The sequence below is a fragment of the Gymnoscopelus microlampas genome (genome assembly GCF_963454915.1).
Source record: "Gymnoscopelus microlampas genome assembly, chromosome: 16".
NCBI classification, from domain to species: Eukaryota; Metazoa; Chordata; class Actinopteri; order Myctophiformes; family Myctophidae; genus Gymnoscopelus; species Gymnoscopelus microlampas.
Genome location: NC_139953.1, coordinates 1,662,567 through 1,679,787, shown reverse-complemented (window position 1 = coordinate 1,679,787; position 17,221 = coordinate 1,662,567). Strand labels below are relative to the sequence as shown.

The following is a 17,221-nucleotide window of genomic DNA, read 5'->3' as shown; positions in this document are numbered from 1 at the left end:
GTAATTGGAAGTAATGGAACATTACCAAATGGCATACCATTTATTTACTGTTCTAGATTCTAATAAATAAGGATGAGAACTAAAAGATATGAATTGCTTCATTGCTTCCAACATGTATCTTCCAAGTACTTTTTTTCCCATGTATATATTCAAACATTTAGCTGGAATAGAAATAGCTTATTTTTGTAAACAACCCAACATTGAACTTGTGCTTCTCTTCTCAAGAAGATAAGCTTTTTCTGAAATGAAGTTAAATAAATAAAAATAAAAATAAAATTAAACAAATAATTACCATTTTGTGTAAACAATTCACAGCAGTGAAATAAGTAGGTCTTTCACTTATGGCTCCAGAAGCATATTTACTGATATCCAGTATTTAGCTTATGTAGATTAACATTCAACTAAAATGTAACACTTTTTTGTCTCACAAGCCAAAGTCCTCTCCTACTGTACATTGTATTACTACTACTCCTTGGAAGTGAAAAACTCAGAATACATAACGCAGTGGTGGAAAGTAACTAAGTACATTTACTTAAGTACTGTACTTAAGTACAATTTTGAGGTATTTGTACTTCACTTGAGTATTTCTAATTTCCAATACTTTAACTCCTACTCCACTACATCTCAGAGGCAAATATTGTACTTTTACTCCACTGCAATTATTTGAGAACTTTAGTGACTAGTTACTTTGCAGATATAAATTATAATATTATAAAACCTACATTAACCACTTTAGCCCTATTTTATACATAGGTAATTTGAAAATAGCCTATCTACAAGCTCACAACTCGCCGCGATGCGACGCGTTGTGAGCTTGTAGATCTGCTATTTTCAAACATAAGTACTTTTGGTACTTTAAGTACATTTTGATACCAATACTTTTGTAGGCCTACTTTTATTCAAGTCAATTTTGAATTTGGTATTTTTACTTGTAACAGAGTACTTCTACATTGCAGTATTGATACTTTTATTTAAGTACAACATTTGAGTACTTTTTCCACCACTGTACATAAGTGACAAAGATACAGTTCATAGTCGCTTCTTTTGTTTTGGGCTTGTTTTCATAGACAGGGTTGCTTATTTCTCTCACAAAACCTGGCAACACTGACCAGGAAGTGCTTCGCTATATAGTATTGTTTACATTGGATCACAGCATCCAACAGAAATAGTTTAACAATGATGGGAAAAATATAAGTTACACTTACAGAAACAAACATAGATAGGAGCAACACTACTACTACACTACTTGTGTCGCACCGAAAATAATGTTTTACCGCTACGCGCGGCACACTTTAAATACTCGCAGCCGATGGCGAGGGACCTAACTCTATGAGAGGGACAGAGCGAGAGAGAGGGGGGGGGGCGCTGCCCTCTCGCTCCCTGTAGAGAGAGAGAGGCAGCCACTCTGGATAGAAGGAGACAAGTCCCGCGGGTGCTCTGGGATTAATATTAATATTAAAAGTATGTATTATGATAAAATAAAAAATAAAAAAATCGCGGCCTTTGCGATTAGCTAATCGCGTGGTTTCAAATCGCGATTTCGGTTTGAAAACGATTAATCGTTCAGCCTTACCCGGGAGTATCGGCAACTTTTCCCAGCCCGGATATATTGACCCAGCGTACGGACGCTGGGGACAGACGGCAGGCCTGCCCGAATGCAGGGCCCGCCGTCGGCCACTCTAGTCAAAGCACTGGGTTCCGAGGAACCACGCCGCCCGCAAAGGCCGTGGAACCCACGATTGATACTAACCGATTGGCACTCGTAGCCCGCCTCTTGCAAGGGCCCCGCCGGCACCTCGCGTGCTTCGGCGGACGCTGCTTGCAGCCTGCGGGCCCGACCAGGCGCGGAGGGACCACGTGCGGAGAGGCCCCGGCCTCCTCCGCGGCCGACCCCGTCCTAGCGAGACCGAGACGCCCCGTCTGACCTACTTGTCCTGCCACGGACCGCCCGAGGGCCCCCGCAGTCGGCCTCACCTCGAGCCCCATCACGGGGCTCGGCGAGGAGATCCGTATGCTGTGGGGGCGCGAAGGCGCGCTCCGGAGACTCCGTTTCTCAAACCCTGCTTGTGTCGCGTCGACTGACCAAACAGCTGCGTAACGGGCCACGGGCGCCGATCCCCCGTAACATGCCGTCGACCTGGTCAAAGGAGGAAGTGGTGACCGTCGCAGTGCGCGCCTCCGGGAGACACCGCCGCCCCCCTCACGGGGGGCCTCGGCGGCCTCCGCGGACCGGCAACCCCACGGCGCGCGCCGTAGCTGGGCGCGCTGTCACGGCGGAACAGGAGGCCTACCTGGTTGATCCTGCCAGTAGCATATGCTTGTCTTAAAGGGCGCTGCACACCTGTCTGAGTTGGGCGTGCAGGCACTGCCAAGTGCCCACGCCGGGACAGTACCTTATATGGGTGTAGACCACATAGGTGGCGCACGCAGGAGTTTAGTAGAGGACCTGGCTAAGATATGTATGCAGTTAATTTAGGAGAGAATATCTCAATTGCTCTTGGCTAATATGACCCCCAGGGAACAACTTAGGAACTGTGACTACTTCCGACATGGCTCTATCTGCTAAACCGTTGGAGCTACAGATTTACTGAGGTACTCAAAATGTTCAGAATACTTATGTTTAGGGAAACATAGTAAAGTGTTATAAAAGTGTAAATAAAACTAAAAAACGCAAAAAAAAAAACTGCCAACATTACAGTCCAGGGCTATAGGAATAATTGTGTGTGAATCAGTCTAAAAGCACCTAAATTGATGTAACCCAGGGCATGCTCTAATGATTTAGCAAGGGTATCTAATCTGAGCCAGCAACACTCTGGGTCATCATTGTGGCCAAATCCAATATGGCCACCACCTGAACAAGGTTTTGGCTAAAGCTTTTGAACCAGATGAGCTATAAATGAGCAAACTTGGTGTCTAAATCATGTTTTTTGACAATTAGAAACATGTTGGAATGCTTATCTTTATCACTGTGGCTGGACCTCTATTTTGCATATTTCAAATAAATATTAGTCTTGCAAATTTGTTTCACTTACCTTATCTTTGTCATTTTTGGATAACTTGGTGTCTACTTTATGCTTTTTGAGCATTAGAAACACATTGGAATGCTCATATTTATGATTGGATCCATCTAGAGCACTTTGACTTGCATTACAAATATGGCCACTATACCAAACATGTTATGTAACATGAAGTTTCATCCATATTGAGTGTATACAGTAGTTGTAGGAATGAGTTACGATCAAACTGGAGAAAAGAATGTAACTGTATCGAAACAATATAATATGACTATAGAATCCAAAAGATACAGCAATAGCCAGTACTGTATGCACATCAATGCTCAGCATAAAGTGCATAGCATACTATCATAATAGTCAAGGTGCATGGAATTTGAACAATATGTTCAAATTAGAATCAGAAAAGTTGCACTGGGACTCCATGACTAGTGTGAACCTTACTGGACCTATCTCGCCAGTAAAGCTGTTGCTGTTGTAACAGCAAGACCATAATGTGATATATTGTAAACAATTCTATACACCTTTGACTAGTACTGTATGATATCATACTCATACTAGTCAATGGTGTATAGAATAGTAATACTATATAGTATTACATTTTATGCTGAGCATTGTTTAACATAAGGTATTAGCTGTAGCTGTAGGCCTATCATCGTAGGAATTAGTTCTACTGTTAAATCATTCTTGTTTCAATAAAATCGTAAGATACATTGGTTGTTTCATAACATAGTGGCCATATTTGTGATAATCAAATTAGTGTCCTCTAGATAGATTAAATCATAAAGATAAGCATTCAAACATGTTTCTAATTGTCAAAAAACATGATTTAGACACCAAGTTTGCATTCATAGCTCAAAATGTGGTTCAAACTTTATAGCCAAAATCTTTTTCAGGTGGTAGCCATATTGGACTTGGCCACTATGATGACCCTGAAGGTCGCTGGCTCGGGCGCCCTTGCTAAATCATTAGCTGGGTTACATATGGGACAAATGTGGTGCTCTTAGATTGATTTGCGCAAAAATATCCCTATGGCCCTGGACTGTAATACGTTTTTAGCTGTTTCTTTTAGCTGTTCTGTCAAATATCAAATTAGAAATGTTACACTTTACTATGTTTCCCTAAACATAAGTATTCTGAACATTTTGAGCACCTCAGTAAATCTGTAGCTCCAACGGTTTAGCAGATAGAGCCATGTTGGAAGTAGTGCACCGGTTATGGTCATTTTAAAAAGGGCGTGGTCATTTTCGGGTATTTCGTCCCGGATAGAGAATTAGTCACAGTTCCTAAGTTGTTCCCTGGGGTCATATTATTCAAGAACAGTTGAGATATGCTCTCCTAAATTAAGTGCATACATATCTTAGCCAGGTCCTAGACTAGTTGGTAAACCAGAGTTCACGATAGTAGACCCGCAAGGCAAGTTACCTTAATGGGGTTGGGGGCGGGGGAACTTAACATGAACCTGTGAGCAGCTACGTATCTATGTGGGTCGTGCCCGGCGCCCCGGCTGTCCCGCAACTCAGCAGTGGCTGCGCCCGAGTTAATCGAACGAGATTCCCACTGTCTTGCAACGTACCGCCCGATGGCCCCCGCGGTCGGCCTCGCCTCGAGCCCCATCGCGGGGCTCGGCGAGGAGATCCGTATGCCGAGGGGGCGCCCGAGTTAGTCGAACGAGATTCCCACTGTCCCCTACCTAGCGAAACCATATAGCAAAGAGAAATGAAATCGGCTCAGACCATAGAGGGAAGAAGACAATCCTCAGCGAGGAAACAGACCCTGCTAGCGGGCATAATAAGTATTGCGGCAGCTCTTGTACCACCAGGTACCTGCGGTCCGTAGGCCGCAGGACCCCCCGACTTATCGCCCACCGAGGGGTGCTTAAGAGTGGGTCCGCGGGACCGGCCGGTGAGCCGGGTCTGACGCGCTAAGTCCATAATAGTCCCATGGGCGCGCATCGCCGTTTGTACCACCAGGTCCACGCGGTGCTTTGGCCGCGGCCTGTCACTCCACTTAACGCCCACCGAGGGGTGCTTAACTCATCCAGTGCCACATGACGTCAAAGACGTCACGTGGCCTGACGCCTCGTGCGCCACATGACGTCAAAGACGTCATGAAAAAAAAAAAAAAAACATGTTCAGAACCCAAGATATGATGATTTGAAGATTTGCTGCTCCATTCACTCTTTGTTTAACTTCTAACTTAAAGGAGACACACCATGAATTTAATATTTAATATCATATAGTGTATGTCCCTCAAACCATTTTTAAAAGGTTTGAGCCTAAATCAAAACTCAGATATACTCATCCCAAGTCAATTCTCTCAGGCTTATAAAGCACTTTCAGCTGCAATACCAAAACGTCCTGTTGTGCAGAGGGGTGCTACTGAGCAATTATGTCTGTCAAAATACATGGGCAGAATGGTTCGTGATGTAAGCAAACATGCCATTCTGAGATGGCCTGTTCAGACACAACCATTCTGAAAATCTCTGAAATGAGAATGAATGACTGAATGTTAAAAACAAAAAATTTTTGGGGTACAAGAGACACTGGGGAGCCCAAAAAATACCCCCCAAAAAAAAGTGAAATTCATGGTGTGTCTCCTTTAAAAAGGCTGTATCTCAGCTCCTAAGCACTTCTTTTTTACAATGAATTTTAGCTGTGGCACTCAGAGCCAAAATTCCATAAATAAGCTGGGCACTGAATGAGTTAAGAGTGGGTCCACGGGACCGCCTGGAGAGCCGGGTGTCCCCCGGAGGCGGGGGTGCCCCGGACTGGAGCGAGTACCCAGCCTCGGGGCTCCGTGGGCCGGGTCGAGGCCTCCCTGGGGGTCCCTGTCCGGAGAGGCCTGAGCCGACCGGCCGAGTGGCCAGGGTCGAGCCTCTGGAGCCAGGGACCCCCGGAGGTCCCCGGTCAACCTCCGCGCCCAGGGACGGCTGTCGGACTGGCGGGGTGTCGGAGCAGCGGTGTGGATCCCAAGTTAATCTAGTGACCATGACTGTTTTGATTTTTAATGGCTCGTTGTATACTCTAGGAGTTGTTTACGGTACCCATTTGTTGTGACTAGAATGGCGCACCGGAGTAAGCGCCTGTCTGGTATAATTGTGCTGATATTGGGAAGAGTTCGTATCCCAGGAGGGAATGAACATTTATTTATATATGTATTAATTAATTAATTCATTGATGCGTTTATTTGCACGCTTTCAATGGGCTGAATAGTGATTGTACCTTACACATGTTGACTCCGACTCCAATGGCAAATAGTTGCATTTATTAAACGTGTAAATCTATTGTTAGAGAGACTGACACAGGAAGTGATTGTCTTCCTGTTTCTCAACAACAACAAAACCAACGGAGAACCGTCCACAACGCAACGTGAGTGTTCGTCTGTCTGACGTTTCTTCATCCAAACAAGAATCAGATCGGTATGTTTTGGCATTGTGATATGAAAAAAAAAACAGGCATTGGCGAGGACAGCTATGCTGTCTTTCACCGTGGGACAACATCTGCTGTTACTAGACGACGAGTAGATGCGGTCTCAAATTGATCTGGTCTCGTTACAAATTGAAACACCGGTATGTCTGTTACCCACACAACATCAAACTACACACTGCAGGTATGACACAGCGTTTGCATGGTGAGGTGTTGTTAGGTTAGATCTGTTTTTGGGGATCATTGCTTTTAGATAAATAGACCATGCAGCCATTATAGGCTCCGTTTTGATGACTGAGTTTAATTTCCCCCTCCACACACCTATTCTCACACGCCTACTTTTAAAGTTTAATGTTATACATATCTATAGTCTCTATATATAGTGTAGTCCTCCTTATTTATGTCACATCAAAGTCCTTATAATTATTTTTATGTTGTATTCCTTCATTCTAGATCAGTGTGTGGAGTCCAGTCTGCAGGTGAAGATCAGTTCTCCAGCCAGGACTGTTTCTATTAAACTGGAACCTGAAGACCACCTTGAACAGGAACCTGAAGACCACCTGGATCTCAGTAAGTTTTAAGCACTCTTTATTTATTTTATTGGTGACACAATACAATACCAGATAATAATATACAATTAAAAAATAACACTGAGTGAGAGAAGTAAAGGTAGAGGCAGGCAGAACAGCAGTATAATAAACCTCTTAATGACAATTATAGGTAGGCTTATGTCTGTTACACACACAACATCAAACTACACCTTGCAGGTATGGCTGTTACACCCACAACATAAAACTACACACTGCAGGTATGACAGCGTTTGCATTGGTGAGGTGTTGTTGGGTTGTAGATCTGTTTTGTGATCAATAGACCAGCCCTTAGGCTTCGTTTTGATGACCGAGTTTAAGGTATACCCCACACACCTATTCTCACACACCTACTTTTCATTCAGCTCGCCTCACATCTTCTATGAGAGCTGCAATGTAAACAAACAACGGCCACATTCTTTTCTGCACAGAGCACAGCAGATTTTATTTACAGCTGAAGTTCTTTCAACTACTAAAGACATAAAACAGGAAACAATGGTAAATACAGCAATTGAAATGCAATTAAAACAGAGCTGAGGTTTTTTTAGTCAGTTTGCAGACTTTTTATTTGTTGAACTTGTGTTTTTCCTGCACCTGGACAACGAAGAGGATGTATACGTGCACCAGCTTTTCATAAAACAGAGGGAACACTGCATGATATCATGTAAAGTTCTATTGAGTCTCATAGTATCTTTTTTCCTAGACGTCCTGCTCGCCCATGTGTGTAAAGAGGAGGTTTCCCCTGAAGAGGAGTGGAGCTCCAGTCTGGTCCAGGAAGAATCAAAATCTCCAAAATATGAGAGGAGCCCCAGTCTGGTCCAGGAGGAACCACAATATCCACAGATTAAAGAGGAACAGGAGGAGCTACTTCAAAAACCAGAAGAGGCTGGTGGGTCAACGTTGACATTACTAGCAGTGAAAAGTGAAGATGATGATGAAAACAGAGAGACAGAGCCTGTAGCCAGCACCTCAACTGAACATATGAAAACACAAGTTGATATAGAGGACTGTGGAACATCACAACCACCTAGTGATGACCAGCTCCTCTCTTCACACTGTTCTGAATCAGACACTGAAGACAGTGATGAGTGGGAGGAGACTAGGGGAGATCAGTCAGCTTTAAACACACTGAAAACACACAAGACACAACCAGAGTGTGACAAAATGTTTAATCAAAAGGTACATCTGATTTACACAGGGGAAAAGCCCTTTGCCTGTTCAGTTTGTGGTAAAGGCTGTGCTAGCATAAGTGATCTGAAAAGGCACATGATGACTCATACTGGTGAGAAGCCCTTTACTTGTAAGGTTTGTGGTAAAAGCTGTGCTCGGAAGGGTAATCTAAAAACACACATGAGGACTCATACAGGCGAAAAGCCCTTTTCTTGTTCAGATTGTGGTAAAGGCTTTGCTCAAAAGAGTGAAGTAAAAAAACACATGATGACTCATACAGTCGAAAAGCCCTTCTCTTGTACAGTTTGTGGTAAAGGCTGTGCTAAGAAGGTTCATCTAAAAACACACATGATGACTCATACAGGCGAAAAGCCATTTTCTTGTACTGTCTGTGGTAAAGGCTTTGTTAGCACAGGTAATCTAAAAATACACATGATGACTCATACAGGCGAAAAGCCATTTTCTTGTACAGTGTGTGGTAAAGGCTGTACTCACAAGGGTGAACTAAAGGGACACATGATGACTCATACAGGTGAAAAGCCCTTTGCCTGTACAGTTTGTGGTAAAGGCTGTGCTTACAAGAAAAATCTAAAAATACACATGAGGACTCATACAGGTGAAAAGCCCTTTTCTTGTGCAGTTTGTGGTAAAGGCTTTACTCAAAAGGGTGAACTAAAAATACACATGATGACTCATACAGGCGAAAAGCCCTTTTCTTGTACAGTTTGTGGTAAAGGCTTTGCTACAAAGGCTCGTCTAAAATTACATATGAGGACTCATACAGGCGAAAAGCCCTTTTCTTGTTCAGTATGTGGTGAAGGCTGTGTTAGCACAAGTGATCTAAAAAAGCACATGATGACGCATACAGGCGAAAAGCCCCTTTTCCAGGATGAGAATGATAAAGCAGAGAGAAAATCTGACAATCGACATGACTGAATAAATTAAACATTAATAGTTTCTCTTGATGGATCTTATTTTCTATTCAACATGATGGAATTTAATTTTTTTGTAGTTTTTTTACATTTATGTATCTTTACAGCGTTATTCCCTCTAGCTCATTTACTTATTCAGTTATTGGTAGTACAATATGATTATCACTGTGTCTGTCCACATTTGTCAGGATTTAGCAAGTCATATTCAGTCATATTCATGCAATAATTATGTTCATTGATATGCAGTAAATAATAGTGCAGTAAAATGCTGACAAACTACTGGGGTTGTGTAACTGTTCACTGTGTGTTGACATGTGTATTGTTTAGATTGTTACAATATCAGATGCCCTTTTATCCCTTGGGGAATTTTTATGTTTTTGTTTTGTTTTGTTTAATAAAGATTGCACCACTACAGTTCCTCTATGTGTGCTATATCATTCAAATATTCAACTTGTTTAAGCCCAGAATGACAAGGATATCCACAGGTTCTGTACAAATGTGTAGCAATAGTAGAAATAATAGGCGTTAAAAGCAATGATTTTTTTTAAAGAAAAAACACTTTTAATGAGTCATTGTGCGCTTGTAGATATTTCCAATGTTCACTATTAAATAGTGTTTCAAAGATTTTGTTCATGATGGATTTTTTTGTATGTCTGAGACACCATGTGTATCTCTTCGGTCTCAGCTGAAAATGTTTGAGAACCAATGTCCTAGTGGTCTATTCTATCACAATAATATATCTGTTACAGTATAAGTGAGAAAAACGTAACTGCAGGCGTCCGTTTTAACGACGCTAGATTGGCTATTTCTGTGAATGTGTCCATGTGGTTAATTCTTTTTAATTAAATCATGAAGGTATTATTAAAGCATCTGCCCTGTGCCTAAATAAAATTGCATATATTTTGAACTGGAAACACGTCTCTGCTCCTCTTTTAAACCTGACATTTGGTATTCTGAACTGTGAATTTTGTGGTATTCTCTGGGTGAAACTCCCAGGGTGGCGTAGTCTGGTATTCTGTTCCAGGCCTAGCGTGCCCTGGTCACATAATACTTTGTACAATCCAGTCGATTAAATGCCCCTTACACGTTGTCAAGTGTAATGGACACAGGTAGGAATGACCTCCTGTGTCTCCCAGTGGTACATGTTGGCGTTATGAGTCTCTCAATGAACGTGCTCCTTCTATAGTGCATTTGTAATAAATGTGATGATAAATAGCAACGAGAAATCAGTTGTTGAAATAAAGCAGTCAAGTACAAATAAGTAATAAGCAATTCGAATCAATAATCTTTATTTGTCACACTCATACATGGTACAAGCAGTGAAACTGTTACAATACAATACCAGATAATACTATAAAATAAGAAACAACACTAATTGAGAGAAATAAAGGTAGAGGCAGGCAGAACAGCAGTATAATAAACATCTTAATGACATATTTATCATTAAGTATAACATATTTTTAGCAGCAGTGTCACAAATGTTTAAGCCAAAGAGCAGATGCTTAATATATCTGGTGTGTACTATAGGGTTTATTATCATCCTTATCTTATCTTACACCAATGTTTTCTCAGAAGGTCACTTTGAAGAAGAGTGCAGTCTGAAAGTTGAACTGAAGTAATAATGGTCTCTTTTCTGTATGTATATGTGTGTTTTCTGTGGTCCGACCGTCTGTGTTGTGTTGATGTAGTAAAGCAGTAACACCTCCCTTTTGTCTTGGAGTGGAGAAACACCTCCTCCCAGCTCTCCTCCAGTTAACTGCAGTCAGGGTCCATTTCAATGGGAAAGGCTCATAACAAAAGACCTAAGGCCCTAAACCATTCAAAGCTTTACAGACCAACTGTAGTATTTTGAAATCAATTATTTGAGTTAATAACTGGAGTGAAATGCTCCATTTTCTTGGTATTAGTAAGGACTCAAGCAGCAGCAAGTCCACTGGACTTTTTTTGTGTCCTCCTTTTAGCCTAAATGTCTGACATTACCCTGTGCTGTTTTTCATTTTCTGTTTAATAAAGTATACAATCAATCAAAGCATTCTGAATCAACAGCAGTCATCTGGGTGATTTTCACATTGTTTAGAAAATAGCTATCTACAAGCTCACAATGCATCACATTGTAGATGTTCAAATAGCCTATAGGTATAAAACAGGTTAAAGTGGTTAAAGTGATTTTGATGCCATATTAACCACATTGTTGGCTGGGTTCCCCCAGGGGTTTATCCACTCCCTCTACACCAAATCTCTTTGACCAAAGTAGTGATTGAAACACAATGTGAGCTTGTCACATCTCCTCTCGTCTGCTCTCCTCTCCTGGTCTTTTACAGGATTTGGCTGATGAAGGCCTTTTGTTCAACACACAAATCCCGACCCCAATACACAAACACACACGCATGCAGAGTCTCACACACACACACACACACACACACACACACACACACACACACACACACACACACACACACACACACAGACAGACAGACAGACAGACAGACAGACAGACAGACAGACATGAACTCAGGAGGTGAGAGACTGGCTGACCTTTTGAATTGTGTTGAGCAGCCGTCACATCATGAAGATTGTTCTATCAATCAATCACTTATGGAGACCCCTGGACCCCCCTCCCCTACGCAAAAATAATATGGCAAAGTTAATTAGAGACACCAAATATGGACATATACAGCATATCTGAGATATAGGTCGAGCTAACAAAATAGTATGCAGATGTATAACATTTGCACAACATACTGCAGTATTGAAATTAAAGTAAAGTAAAGACATGTTTGGTGCATCTCGTGTTTGGTAGTTCAAGAATGATACTCATTCACATGTAAAAAAAATACTGAAACAATGTAATTCATTATATTTGTAAATTATATATTAGTAAAAACTCCCCACTCTGTGCCGTGCTGATAAAACCCAGAATTCTGCACTTTTAAAACGAAAAAAGGGTGGCATGACGGCGTATCATTGTAATGTTTAACACAAACACAGAGAAGTAACATTTTGTTGTCTATTCGGACAATTCCACACTGTCTTTTGTTATGAGCCTTTCACATTGAAATGGACCCTGACTGCTGTAAACTGGAAGAATGTGAGGAGGTGGAAGTTTCTCCTCTTCAAGATAAAAGGTGGTGTTTTCACTCCAATTCTCCACTCTGTCCTCCTGCTCAGACTCCAGGACACACCACAGTTAAACTCCCAGGACTCACAGTGAGGGAGGACAGACTGTCTTTCCACAGCTACGACTGTGCGTGGTGGTGCTGATGTTTAGCTGTGTTCCGTCAGCAGAAATAACGGAGCAGAAATAAGACTTCCGGTTGACGATCCCTTCAGAATAAGAGTACCCTCTAGAGTAAAAAGAAACCATTGAAAACCATTGAAAAACGGTTCATTTGCACATTAAAACTATAAATTAAGCATTTAAACGAAGCTATACAACACATATTATGTTTCTGTGTAACAAAAACGTTTTTTAAAAGATAAAAAAATTATCTAAATGGATAAATGTTGTTCAATGGAGTGCATAGCCTATAGAAATTGGACACTGGACCGGAGACGGACACGTGTGCCAACACTTGTGACATACTCACGCGTTCGGGGAGACCCCCTCTACAACGCCAAACTCTCCGCTAAGCGGCACAGGTGTAAAAAAAAGTGTGGCGGACCGTCCAGTGAGGTCAGAGGTCAGAAAAGTGCCGTTTTCAGTGCGTAGCCTATACCAATTGGACACTGGACCGGAGACGGACACGTGTGCCAACACTTGTGACATACTCACGCGTTCGGGGAGACCCCCTCTACAACGCCACACTCTCCGCTAAGCGGCACAGGTGTAAAAAAAAGTGTGGCGGACCGTCCAGTGAGGTCAGAGGTCAGAAAAGTGCCGTTTACAGTACATAGCCTATACAAATTGGACACTGGACCGGAGACGGACATGTGTGCCAACACTTGTGACATACTCACGCGTTCGGGGAGACCCCCTCTACAACGCCACACTCTCCGCTAAGCGGCACAGGTGTAAAAAAAAGTGTGGCGGACCGTCCAGTGAGGTCAGAGGTCAGAAAAGTGCCGTTTTCAGTGCGTAGCCTATACCAATTGGACACTGGACCGGAGACGGACACGTGTGCCAACACTTGTGACATACTCACGCGTTCGGGGAGACCCCCTCTACAACGCCACACTCTCCGCTAAGCGGCACAGGTGTAAAAAAAAGTGTGGCGGACCGTCCAGTGAGGTCAGAGGTCAGAAAAGTGCCGTTTACAGTACATAGCCTATACAAATTGGACACTGGACCGGAGACGGACACGTGTGCCAACACTTGTGACATACTCACGCGTTCGGGGAGACCCCCTCTACAACGCCACACTCTCCGCTAAGCGGCACAGGTGTAAAAAAAAGTGTGGCGGACCGTCCAGTGAGGTCAGAGGTCAGAAAAGTGCCGTTTTCAGTGCGTAGCCTATACCAATTGGACACTGGACCGGAGACGGACACGTGTGCCAACACTTGTGACATACTCACGCGTTCGGGGAGACCCCCTCTACAACGCCACACTCTCCGCTAAGCGGCACAGGTGTAAAAAAAAGTGTGGCGGACCGTCCAGTGAGGTCAGAGGTCAGAAAAGTGCCGTTTACAGTACATAGCCTATACAAATTGGACACTGGACCGGAGACGGACATGTGTGCCAACACTTGTGACATACTCACGCGTTCGGGGAGACCCCCTCTACAACGCCACACTCTCCGCTAAGCGGCACAGGTGTAAAAAAAAGTGTGGCGGACCGTCCAGTGAGGTCAGAGGTCAGAAAGGTGCCGTTTACAGTACATAGCCTATACAAAATGGACAATGGACCGGAGACGGACATGTGTGCCAACACTTGTGACATACTCACGCGTTCGGGGAGACCCCCTCTACAACGCCACACTATCCGCTAAGCGGCACAGGTGTAAAAAAAAGTGTGGCGGACCGTCCAGTGAGGTCAGAGGTCAGAAAAGTGCCGTTTACAGTACATAGCCTATACAAATTGGACACTGGACCGGAGACGGACATGTGTGCCAACACTTGTGACATACTCACGCGTTCGGGGAGACCCCCTCTACAACGCCACACTCTCCGCTAAGCGGCACAGGTGTAAAAAAAAGTGTGGCGGACCGTCCAGTGAGGTCAGAGGTCAGAAAGGTGCCGTTTACAGTACATAGCCTATACAAATTGGACACTGGACCGGAGACGGACATGTGTGCCAACACTTGTGACATACACACGCGTTCGGGGAGACCCCCTCTACAACGCCACACTCTCCGCTAAGTGGGAGAGGTGTAAAAAAAAGTGTGGCGGGCCGTCCAGTGAGGTCAGAGGTCAGAAAAGTGCCCTTTTCTGCCATTTTCAGACAATAGTGGACACTGGACCGGAGACAGCTGCCGATGCCAGCACTTGTGACATACACACGCGTTCGGGGAGACCCCCTCTACACTGCCACACTCTCCGCTAAGCGGGAGAGGTTTAAAAAAAAGTGTGGCGGGCCGTCCAGTGAGGTCAGAGGTCAGAAAAGTGCCCTTTTCTGCCATTTTCAGACAATAGTGGACACTGGACCGGAGACAGCTGCCGATGCCAGCACTTGTGACATACACACGCGTTCGGGGAGACCCCCTCTACACTGCCACACTCTCCGCTAAGCGGGAGAGGTGTAAAAAAAAGTGTGGCGGGCCGTCCAGTCACAAGAACGCGTGTGTATGTCACAAGTGCTGGCATCGGCAGCCGTCTCCGGTCCAGTGTCCACTATTGTCTGGAAATGTCAGAAAAGGGCACTTTTCTGACCTCTGACCTCACTGGACGGTCCGCCACACTTTTTTTTACACCTCTCCCACTTAGCGGAGAGTGTGGCGTTGTAGAGGGGGTCTCCCCGAACGCGTGTGTATGTCACAATTGCTGGCACACGTGTCCGTCTCCGGTCCAGTGTCCAATTTGTATAGGCTATGTACTGTAAACGGCACCTTTCTGACCTCTGACCTCACTGGACGGTCCGCCACACTTTTTTTTACACCTGTGCCGCTTAGCGGAGAGTGTGGCGTTGTAGAGGGGGTCTCCCCGAACGCGTGAGTATGTCACAAGTGTTGGCACACATGTCCGTCTCCGGTCCAGTGTCCAATTTGTATAGGCTATGTACTGTAAACGGCACCTTTCTGACCTCTGACCTCACTGGACGGTCCGCCACACTTTTTTTTACACCTGTGCCGCTTAGCGGAGAGTGTGGCGTTGTAGAGGGGGTCTCCCCGAACGCGTGAGTATGTCACAAGTGTTGGCACACGTGTCCGTCTCCGGTCCAGTGTCCAATTGGTATAGGCTACGCACTGAAAACGGCACTTTTCTGACCTCTGACCTCACTGGACGGTCCGCCACACTTTTTTTTACACCTGTGCCGCTTAGCGGAGAGTGTGGCGTTGTAGAGGGGGTCTCCCCGAACGCGTGAGTATGTCACAAGTGTTGGCACACATGTCCGTCTCCGGTCCAGTGTCCAATTTGTATAGGCTATGTACTGTAAACGGCACTTTTCTGACCTCTGACCTCACTGGACGGTCCGCCACACTTTTTTTTACACCTGTGCCGCTTAGCGGAGAGTGTGGCGTTGTAGAGGGGGTCTCCCCGAACGCGTGAGTATGTCACAAGTGTTGGCACACGTGTCCGTCTCCGGTCCAGTGTCCAATTGGTATAGGCTACGCACTGAAAACGGCACTTTTCTGACCTCTGACCTCACTGGACGGTCCGCCACACTTTTTTTTACACCTGTGCCGCTTAGCGGAGAGTGTGGCGTTGTAGAGGGGGTCTCCCCGAACGCGTGAGTATGTCACAAGTGTTGGCACACATGTCCGTCTCCGGTCCAGTGTCCAATTTGTATAGGCTATGTACTGTAAACGGCACTTTTCTGACCTCTGACCTCACTGGACGGTCCGCCACACTTTTTTTTACACCTGTGCCGCTTAGCGGAGAGTGTGGCGTTGTAGAGGGGGTCTCCCCGAACGCGTGAGTATGTCACAAGTGTTGGCACACGTGTCCGTCTCCGGTCCAGTGTCCAATTGGTATAGGCAACGCACTGAAAACGGCACTTTTCTGACCTCTGACCTCACTGGACGGCCCGCCACACTTTTTTTTACACCTCTCCCGCTTAGCGGAGAGTGTGGCGTTGTAGAGGGGGTCTCCCTGAACGCGTGCGTATGTCACACGTGCCCCCGCAAATAGCTATCTCGTGTCCAGCGCCCAATTTGTGAAGTCTATATGCACTGAAAATTGACCTTTTCTGACCCCTGACCTCACTGGACGGCCCGCCACTTTTCCAAATACACCTCTTCCGCTTAGCGCCGAGTGTGGCGTTGTAGAGGGGGTCTCCCTGAACGTGTGCGTATGTCAAAAGTGCTAGCGCCAACAGCCGTCTCCTGTCCAGTGTCCAGTATTGTCTGAAAATGGCACTTTTCTTACCTCAGGCCGCACTGGGCGGCCTGCCACTTTCCTTTTTTTACAAATTATCTCTCAAATGTTCACCAGCATTCTGTACTGGTCTGTATCCATTTTCTATCAAGTTTATGGGCGCTCAGTTATGGAGAAGTACACACACACACACACACACACACACACACACACACACACACACACACACACACACACACACACACACACACACACACACACACACACACACACACACACACAAACTACAAATTTACTAATATTTCTGTCCTCTATCTTTTTTATGCGGTGTTTCCATGTTGTATATATGTTGTTAAATAATATACATTTTTAATGATTTTTTTCTGATTACATTTGTATTTGTATTGTATTTTAGTTTTTAAATAGGTGAGATCAACTTTATAAACCCCAAATTCTTCTTTTTTTTTTATCTCACCTGCACTATCTACTATTATTATTTGTAGCATATTTTGTGGTCTCTTTTATCATTGTTTATTTGCTTCTGCAATAAACAATATTATATCATCATCATTTTCCAAGAGTGACCTGGCCTAGAGTCAGCATTATTACAACAATGGACAAACAATACAAAAACAATACATATATATATAACACACACAAATCAATATCCAGTTAAAGTGCAA

The 17,221-nt window shown here is 44.3% G+C and overlaps 1 protein-coding gene across 1 annotated transcript in view; it reads left to right on the top strand.

The window, feature by feature from the left end:
- Window positions 1-2,126: 2,126 nt before the first annotated feature.
- LOC311062582 (uncharacterized protein) overlaps window positions 2,127-17,221 on the top strand; it is a gene marked incomplete at both ends in the record, with an annotated part of 94,774 nt that continues 79,679 nt past the window's right edge. The window contains one exon of the mRNA XM_084081721.1: window positions 2,127-2,294. Coding sequence (XP_083937847.1) covers window positions 2,127-2,294 — 168 coding nt within the window. The remainder of the gene's footprint in view (window positions 2,295-17,221) is intronic.